Source organism: Neltuma alba, unplaced genomic scaffold (genome assembly GCF_004799145.2).
Source record: "Neltuma alba isolate B1F8T4 unplaced genomic scaffold, ASM479914v2 tig00012505_pilon, whole genome shotgun sequence".
NCBI classification, from domain to species: Eukaryota; Viridiplantae; Streptophyta; class Magnoliopsida; order Fabales; family Fabaceae; genus Neltuma; species Neltuma alba.
In genome coordinates, this window is record NW_021636973.1 from 553,108 (window position 1) to 562,614 (window position 9,507).

Below are 9,507 nucleotides of genomic sequence, written 5' to 3' on the forward strand. Positions count from 1 at the left end.
TGTGTTCTCCTCCTTAAAAGTTTTTAATGCTCCTGGTTTGACAAAAATTAATCTCAAATTTAAAATGACTTGAAAAGGCTTTGAATTTAAAAAAAGAAAGTTGGAACTAAAGCCATTTCCACACTAGATGATGTGAACAAATAGGGTGGAATATTGACAAAATTTAAGACTCAACCTCTCCTTATGCGTGTTAAAAAAAAAAGTCTTAAATAATTGGGTCTATTATTTAAATGCCATATGATAGACTAGATTCATGTATATTACTATTCATCCAAAACTAACTTAAATTTATCTTTTTTTGCCGGCCTAGCTTAAATTTATCTAGCTATAGATTCTGTGCATGTCATAAATTTTAATGTAAACATGCTGTTTATAAGCTATAAAAAATTGATTTTCTATAAATTATATGTATATATGCACACGAGAGAGGGAGAGAGACAGAGAGAGAACATATCTTCTATAAATAGCCATTGTCATTATCATCAACTATTTTAAGACCAAGATTACGAGGAAGAGGATTATTGTACCTAGGTGGAATGAATTTAAATGCTCATGAGGAGCTCATCCCCACTTTGGACTGCTTAGACTAATTTGAATGGTTAAAATTAATTTTCTAATTTTAATTTTTTTAAAAATATTTTAGAGTGTATAGAATTTAAAAGACAATCACTTATTCGTAAGTTTGTTAAAAAAAATAATTTTTACCTGAGAATTATTAGTTAAAAATTTTAAATTTAGATCATTAAAACTGTATTTAAATAGTATAAGCCTCAACACAGTCATAAACACTATGAGTCCTATTGCCATGATAACTAAAAGCAGTTAGTGATATTTGGAGCAAGCGTTGTTGCATTGTTTCAAACATAACAAAGTTGAAAGGAATGCTTGGTTTTTAGTGGTAGTTACAGTGTTATATCATATATATTAAGAGAAAAACTTCAAAATTTTTTAAAGGAAAATACTTAGGTCAAGTTTTTTATGTTTATTATATTAAGTTTTCTAATCACAAATGGTCGTGTGTGTTTTCTTAATCACATATAGTCATGTAGGCTATTTTATTCAAGTTGATTTATAATTAAATAATAATATTTAAAAAATAGCACACACAGTCGTGTATGATAAAAGAACTTGACATATAATAGATACGAAAAATTTGATCTACGTATTGTGTTCTTTTTTTTTAAAAAAAAAATGCAATCATCTCAACTACAAATCTAGTTCAAGGTAAATGCTAAATTAATGTGAAAGTGCAAGCTTGTTTTCTAAACAAATCAAGGGCAGTACAAGTAAATTATTTAAGAGTTCGTATTTTATCTATAAAAAAAAGTTATTTAAGAGTTTGTAATATATTATAGGATTTTAATCTTTATTTATTTTGTATATACCTTAAATTTTTTGTCCTTAGAATAAATTCCCTAATATTGTATCCTTGCATTATCAAATTTTTTTTTTTTGTTTGGAATGAAATTGAAAGTTCCAACCAAAAGAGTTGGGAGGAGAGCAACTTCTGTTATAGATATCTTCTTCATATTTACCACTTTCCCTTGACAGGTGGAATGCCCCATCTTTTTGAAAAGTAAAACAGATGACCCAAACTTAGTAGTCCAAATGAAGTTATTAATAACTGGTCAAAATTCCAATGCTCAAAGGAGTTTTCCCTCCTTTGTTTACAAGATAAATTTAATTTTCTCTTACGTTAATCTGCAGCTCTTGTTTGTTTTAATAATACAAAATTACAAATAATAAAATAACTATGGCCTCAATGGATCTATTGGCCATTTTTTAATATTATTTTCCAAAATTTTTCTTTCCATGCTTTTGCATTTCACTTGTATTGTAAATTGTTGGAAGTTTTTTTAAAATTTTTTTTTTTCTTGAGTCAAATCTTCTTGGATGTAACGTTCACCATGATACTGCTTTTCAAGACGCCACACCACAATCGTCCAATTTAAAATTGGATACCGGGTAAATTGTTTAAAAAAAAAAAAAGAGTACTAAAAGATGACCCTAAATCCCCCAGGGTTTAGTTACATACATTTATATAGGACAGCTCATTGAACAAACATACAACATTTTCATTTCAAAGAAAGCAACATTCAATAGGTTGAAAACCTGTTGGCAAATAACAAGTTGACAACCCGGTTCAGGCGAAAAGTAGATTGCAAGCTTCAAAACAAGATTTCCCTGTTCAATTTTTTGCCAAGTTAGAAAACATCCTCTATTTCTTTTTAAGTAAGTTCACAATAAGTACTCCCCAATCGCCTGCACATAATAATGCACAATAATGGATGCAAAATTCTAGCACCATCAATAAGATCGACTGCGTGCAATAAGATCCCAACATTTTTCAGAATAAGCAATCTTATTCATACTATGATGTACAAGCGATTTCCCCAAGTGATATAAAACATGAAAGTAAGATGGCTTGGACGCAGGTCTTCCAAATTTCCATATTAGTTGCAACGCTAATCTAACCCCGGTAAAATAAACCAGAGGGGACCCGCTTAAAGTGCCATCTCAGCCTGCAAAGCAGCCAGTTCATCTTCCTCAGCAGTTTGCTTCTGTGGAGGTGCGGGCCGAGCAGGCTGCCGCCCAGCTGGGACCTGCACTGGGGCTGCTGGAGCTGTAGTTGCCGGCTGCAGAAGCTGTTCTTCCAACTCAGCACCCTCAAGCTCTTCAAGTTCTGCTTCCAATTCGTCCTGAAACGACAAGAATTCAAAATGTCCCACAAATTATATGCTGGTTTTGATGAGACAGTAACACTACAATATAATCAGAAGAAGAATATTTTGTTTGCAAGTTGCAGCTGACCGAACACAACCTCATCAAAATCAGCAGATGCGCCAATTGGAGTTGCCAAAGCTTCTTGAATTTGTTTCATGTTCTCAGTCTGTTCATTGATTTCATCCATGGTCTTATCAACATCATCAATATTCCTGCACAACAATATTGAATAGACAACGGCATCAGTTCATAACCTGCCTGCTAGTACTCCCTCAGTTTCAAATTAAAAGACATAGTCTGGAAGGTTTTTGTGTTTCAAAACATTTTATGACAAACAATGAAGCCTTTATGATTGTTTTCCAAAAAGGCCTTCATAACTTCGTTTTAGCAAACAGAGATAGAGGTTAGTATGAATCAAGGGTATTATTGTAATGTTACTCCTCTTTCCCGCCTCCCCCCCCCCAAAAAAAAAAAAAAAGTTATCAAGCTACCTTTAACTACCCTTATTGGTCTTTGTAAATTGGTTAAAACCATCTTATAATTTGAAAATGGAGGGAGTAAAGGAGCCAAAGCATGAAACAACAGCAATGATAAAAGCTTTCTGCAATAGTGAAATTTTCAGGTTTTGAAACAGGCCAACCTGAGCCAAATAGAATATCAGAAAACACTTTAAAACTGAAAATGAAATCACTATATATGCCATGGCAAAAATTAGCACTGCATACGTTGCCTTCTGCATAGCCTTCATTGCAGATGCTCCAGTTCTCAAAGCATCTACTGTTTCTGTGGTGGCCTTAGCACCCTCCAACATTATCATCTGTAACATAATTTACCAGCATAATGTGAAACAGAAGCTCAACAAAAACAAACTCAATTATGGCCAGAACTCATGCTAACTATGAAGTCACATTCAGACCTGATCATGAATACGCAGCTGGAAATTTCCAAGCTGCTCTATTTGCTGTTCATATAGCCTCTTCTTCTTCAAACATTGTATTGCAGCTGCATTAAGCAGACACTCAGAACCCATGGACTACAAAAATCCGATTAGTGGGTATTTAAATGTTTGTGTGTAGTGCATGTGTTAAGCTTATCCATAGAAATGATGAAACTATGGTGCAGAGGCCAGATTGTACACTAACACATTAAATCAAAAACCATTTTCACATGTCTAAGTCAAGAAAGCAATTGCTGCAGATTAGCGTGCAAGCTTACACTCCACACACCATAGCCCTCCAGCACCAAATATCACACAATAAGATTAAAGCATTTGAGCGTAAGACCATGGAGACAAACAGCCGTCTCACTATGTGCAGAGTTTGGACTATATGCAATTGTGTTAACGCATACAAATAATAACGCATACAACATTTCCTTTATTCCCGGTGGAACTATTACAAATGAACTAAAACTGTGTTGTTGTTAGGCCGACTCAAAGTGAAATGTTGACCATTGTATATGCGCCCAACTCTCAACAGGGTAACAGAAATGTATGCAAAGATGGCGATTAAAAGGCAGTGAACATGGAAAAGTTGTCTCGAGTAAGCATCCATGCATTCAGCAACATACCCCTTTTGTTCTTCCGTCTAGTATACTCTTTGGCCTTCTCGACCTCTGCTGCAACCTTTTTAGCAAGGAGATTCTCCTTTTTTTCTAGCATTTCAAGTGTCTACATCATTCAAAGACTAGAAAATCATTGCTAGGCATGAATGGATAACAAAAGACCTTGTACTAATTAAAAAGAAATGCAAGAAAAATTCTAATAATAATGTTACTAATTTGAAAATTAATTAGACGATCACCATAAGTTGATTAAGCAAAATTTCATTACAATGGACTAAATTAGCATGAAACCTTCATAAATCTGGGAAGAGTAAAACAAAAGCTAGCCTAATATCAAACAGTAAAAAAAGTAATTGCAGTAATCTTGCATAACCAATTTACCAGCAAAAGTGAATTGCATGTTCACTGCCGATGTAGAGTACAAACCATCAAAAGATAAAAATTTACAACCGAATCGTTTCACCAACAACATAGCAAGGGAAAGACAGAAAATAATATGTTTCAACAATCGTAACCAACCCACCTCATTTAACTTGTCCAAAGTCGTCAGAGTATTCGTTTCCTTTTTAGGTTTACCCACGAGTCGGTTCCACATGTTTGCCCTTACAGGATATTGAAATTCCGATAGCCTTCTGCACTACAAAGAAGTACAAAAGAGATTAGATGAGATAATACCCTAATTCGACTTGAACTGTACAGAAAGCAAAAAAATAGATTAAAAATCGAACATTGAACATGGAAAGAAGGAACACAAGCAAGAAGTGCGAACCTGACTAAAACAAATTAGGGTTTTAAGTCTGATGGACAAAACCCAGAAAGAAGATCAAGGCTTGAGAAGAAAAGTAGAAGAACGAAAGATCAGACTCGAGAGAACTGACTTCGCCTCTAGTCATCGTCGACGCACCGTGGGGAAGTACTTTCCACGTGGCGGCTAGGAATTAGATTGTAAGCTCTTGAATAGCAAAATGAAATTAGTTTTCTTGGTAATAGAAATGAAATTAGTTTTTATGTCCTACTGTGTAAATATATATTTTTTTGTAAAACTTCTACGTACTTTTTTTAACCGGCCCAAAATACATACATTTTTTAAAAAGAAGATTATAATCAAGTTTCAAGAAAAAAATAATTACTAAAAATTTTTAATAACAATTTAAACAACATGTAATAACAAGTTTCAGGATAGAAAATATTAATTTCTAAGACTTATTTTATAAATTTTTCTTTTCTTAAAATTTTATTATAATTTTCTCTTTTTTTAATACATACTAATTTACTGTTAAATTCTAAATAAGATTTAAATATTGAATTCTTAAAATTTCGTGATAATAATAAAAAGTTGGTTATCTGATTTTTTCCCCCCAAATCATTGATTAGTTCTTACAAAAGCCATCTTACTCCTGAAGTCCTATTTATAAATAACTTTCAACATGTTTTACACAGACTAAGAAAAACTTTAAATTTTATTAACTTTCATTTATAATTTAACAATTTTCTAATTTTATCCTTATTTAATATATATTATATTTCATGTAAACAAAATCAATACAATAATAAATAAAGAATAAAATTGTACATTCATATAAAAAAATTTCTTTCAATGATTATAAATAGGACAAAAAAAAATCTTATTCTCTATCTTATAAATAGGACCAGAGGAGTATATCTTACACGGCATTGATGTAATAAGGGGTGACAAATGTGGCATGCAAAAACTAAGATTCTTAATTCTTACAGACTATATGTGATTATTAATTAGGTTGATAAATTCAATAAATTTCTAATTGGATTACAGATCCAATTTGAGATTTTTAAATATTGCGCATGGCCTCCTCATTTTTTTTCCCCCAAAACCACTCCATTTTTTTTTTTAAAAAAAAAAATCAACTTGCTGAGGGGCGGCCACCCTTGCCAGCCGTGGGTGGGGGCTGGCGAAAATGGTATAAGCCTTGGTGACAGATAGTGAACAGAGCTACAGCTCTATTGCAAAAGTTTTCTCACAGGAAACTTGTGAAGTACTAAATTAAACTTGTTAACTTCTAAGATTGTCTCATGATGGAATATAAAAAAATTAATTGAAAAGTTCAATCTTATAGAAAAAGCATGATCGCGCTAATAGTGACTTGTGAATTCCTAAATGGAACTTGTTTATGTACAAGTCTATCTTGTGATTAAATGAACCACTCTAATTTAGCAATTCAGAAAACTCCATTAACTATTCTTAACAAAACTTTTATAATAAAATTGCTCTCTTCGTATTCAGACCTCATCGCAACTATTGTATCCAGCTTTAGCCACGACTCAGTCCTCTTACAATGGACTGATACTATAAACCTTTGTTGTTGTTTAACTACGAGAAAGGGTTATAATTAACAAGTTCATTTTAATAATTCACAAGTCCTTATTAGTTAATTCACAACAAATTTTTTGCAATAACATTACACTCTCCAAAAGAATATCTGTTGCTATTTTAATCATAAGATAGGTTTAAAAATTAACAAGTGTAATTTAGTAACTCATTAGCTTCCATTAGTTATTTATAGCAAAACTTTTATAATATGTCATCAGAACTTAGCTATCGTTCGTCATCAGTTTCCAACTGCTAGTTAATCACTATCACAGGTGATTTAAGAAAAAAGAGAGATAAAAATATTCATTAATTGCATTATCTTGTAAAATTTATTGGATATATTATTTTTAGATATCTAAGTTGTCAAATAGGAATATCAAGAATATTATTTAGGAAAAATTAATATTTTGGTATTTGTAAATTTGATTTAGTTGTAACTTAGTTTTCAAGTTTTTATTATGTATTTTGTAAGTTCCCTGAAGATTCATATCATGTTTCTTTCAAATGGATAATACTCTTAATTAATCAATTGTCTTTGTTTTATTAAACCCGACTATCTACTGCTAATAACAATGACTAATTTTCTTACGTCGTGGATTTGTTGAAAGAGTTCTAGTGCTTCTTATGAACGCAAATACTCCTCCGGTCCTTATTATAAGACCCAATTTGACTTTTTATTTGGTCCTAATTATAAGACCCAATCCATTTTCTCTCTTATATTTATGCATTTTTTTCCAAGATAATCCTTCTAATAATGATAGTTTTAGCCAATATACTTAATTAGCAAGGATATTTTAGGAATAACAACACTTATTTATTATAAATAACCAACTTAACTTATTTCCTTAATCTCCTCAAATAAGTCAATTGGGTCTTATAATTAGGACCGGAGGAGTAGCAAGTTAGTGGGGATCTTAACCGAATTTCCTGCTCTTTAGTCACATTAAGGGCCAGATGATGTCCAATTCATGCCATCACAATGGTAAAAGCAGAATTGAACTCTAACTTCCTCCTGCTTAAACGTTAAATTACAAGAATATCCCTTTCCACCAAACTCATAAATAATCACCAATATCGTATTCCCAATAACCCGAAGTAAAATTAATTCTCTCTTTATTGGGTCCTTTAATTTTCTCTGTTACATATGTTAGTCCTTACCGTTATAAAAATACTAATGCCGCTAAAAACTTCGGTTAAGGAAGCACTGCGAGATCATAGCAAAAAGCCTTCTGACTCAAACCAAGCTTGAGTGATCCAAATGTAGTTGAGGTCAGCCTCAGCCCCACGACATGATGGCCATCGTCTTTTGTTTGAGGTGGGTGACGGACGTGCACTGAATAGCTTCTCAGAACAGGGCAACAAGACACCTTGCAAATTGCAATGGCTACATCGCTTTTCCTTGGAACTAGCACAACCCATGACCACAAAAAATCTGAACTTTGGCTGCCAAAATGACTGGGAGGATTGTCAAATGCAGCGATGACAGGTGGTGAAATGATGAAAACCACAAAAAGGATATTCATTAGCACGGCGCAATCCAGAAACTGTCACACCCAATCAACTTCCATAGTTGAAGCATGTGAAGCATATATGAAACTGATGATATGATACATCCCATTCTAGAGAGTATGGTACAATTAGTGAGAAGAAAGCTGTTGGACAAAGGCTCTTCCCGGCTTTGGCAATCAGGCCTTAAGTAGAACCAAAGACCATCAATACATGGGAATTAATGGACGGCCTTGAAGACACAGGCCCCCAGCAACCCCCTCCTGATCAGTGATCAACCGATCACTTTGGAAGTTGGATGGTGAAGAAAGGTGCTGAGGAATGAGCGAAGGTCGTCCCGGGAGTCGTGGGTGAAGAAGAAAAGGAATATTCTAGGCATGAGTTAGTGGTTCCTTAACCGAAGTTTTTAATGGCGTTAGCATTTTTTTAACAGTAAGAACTAACACACATATCTAATAGATCAAAGTTAAACGACTCAATAAAAAGAGAAAAAGTATAAAGACCTAATCCAAAATTGAGGAAAATTATAAGAACCTCCAAATTAATTTTTTCTTAAAATATTTGTAATGTACTCATACTAGTACCTGAGTAAATTGCATCCATGATAAATTCAAGGCCTCCAACTTTAAGAATTTTCTATAAAACATTGATAAGCTTTTTTATGAAATTCGATCAGAAACGTGTTCCCATCTCTACCTTCACTTAAACCTCACCACTCGTTTAAGAAACAAATTTCTGCCACTCAGACAGAAGAAAGAAATCCCCTAGTCTTTTTAACCTTTGATCATGTATTAATACACAAACATTCTCTCTCAAACTATCTAATTCCAAATAAGATGGGATTTAAAGTACGAGCATTCTTCGTTAGCAGAAAAAAAATAATACTGATGGAATGGAGTCTGACGACTGCATGCCTACATTAAAATTTGTAACCATTTTATATTCAATTAAAAATTTTAAGGATCAAATACCCACAAAGAAAAGCCACGCAGAAGATCATCACTTGTTAAAGGACAACTATGTGCAGTTTAAAACGCATTCCCAGGTGAGCTCTAAATTAAAAATCCAGGATTAAACAGAATACACTAATTTTTATTTTTGACCTGAAAGTGCTATCACTAGTTCCATATGATTTCAACTACTGAGGCTATTAATACAAGAAAATCTAGATTCAAGTGGATCAGGTCGAATTGAAAACAAGCGTTAAAATAAGAGGGCGAAAAAATTTAATGGGCGAGCAGATCAGACCAGGCCTACCTTGGTCAAGCTGATCTAAATCCAGCTCAGCTTTAGCCACAGGTTTTTTTACCAAGAAAATGCACATCTTTCGTAGCACTCTCAAGAGTTGAGTAAAGCACGAGCATTCT

General features: G+C 33.2%; 1 protein-coding gene across 2 annotated transcripts; it reads right to left on the reverse strand.

Annotated features, from left to right (window-relative positions):
• Positions 1–2,192: 2,192 nt before the first annotated feature.
• LOC114727693 (vacuolar protein sorting-associated protein 32 homolog 2) lies at positions 2,193–5,149 on the reverse strand. Of its 2 annotated transcripts, none has more exons than XM_028914395.1 (7): positions 5,057–5,149; positions 4,811–4,919; positions 4,294–4,393; positions 3,641–3,726; positions 3,450–3,541; positions 2,822–2,936; positions 2,193–2,699 (listed from the first exon to the last, which is right to left on the reverse strand). In XM_028914395.1, exons 2-7 carry the CDS (start codon positions 4,880–4,882, stop codon positions 2,505–2,507), a joined length of 660 nt encoding a protein of 219 aa, XP_028770228.1. In that variant the 5' UTR covers positions 4,883–4,919; positions 5,057–5,149; the 3' UTR covers positions 2,193–2,504. The 2 variants fall into 2 exon arrangements, with proteins under 2 accessions (XP_028770228.1, XP_028770229.1); XM_028914396.1 differs by having other exon boundaries at positions 4,811–4,924; positions 5,057–5,141.
• Between the last annotated feature and the right edge of the window lie 4,358 nt (positions 5,150–9,507).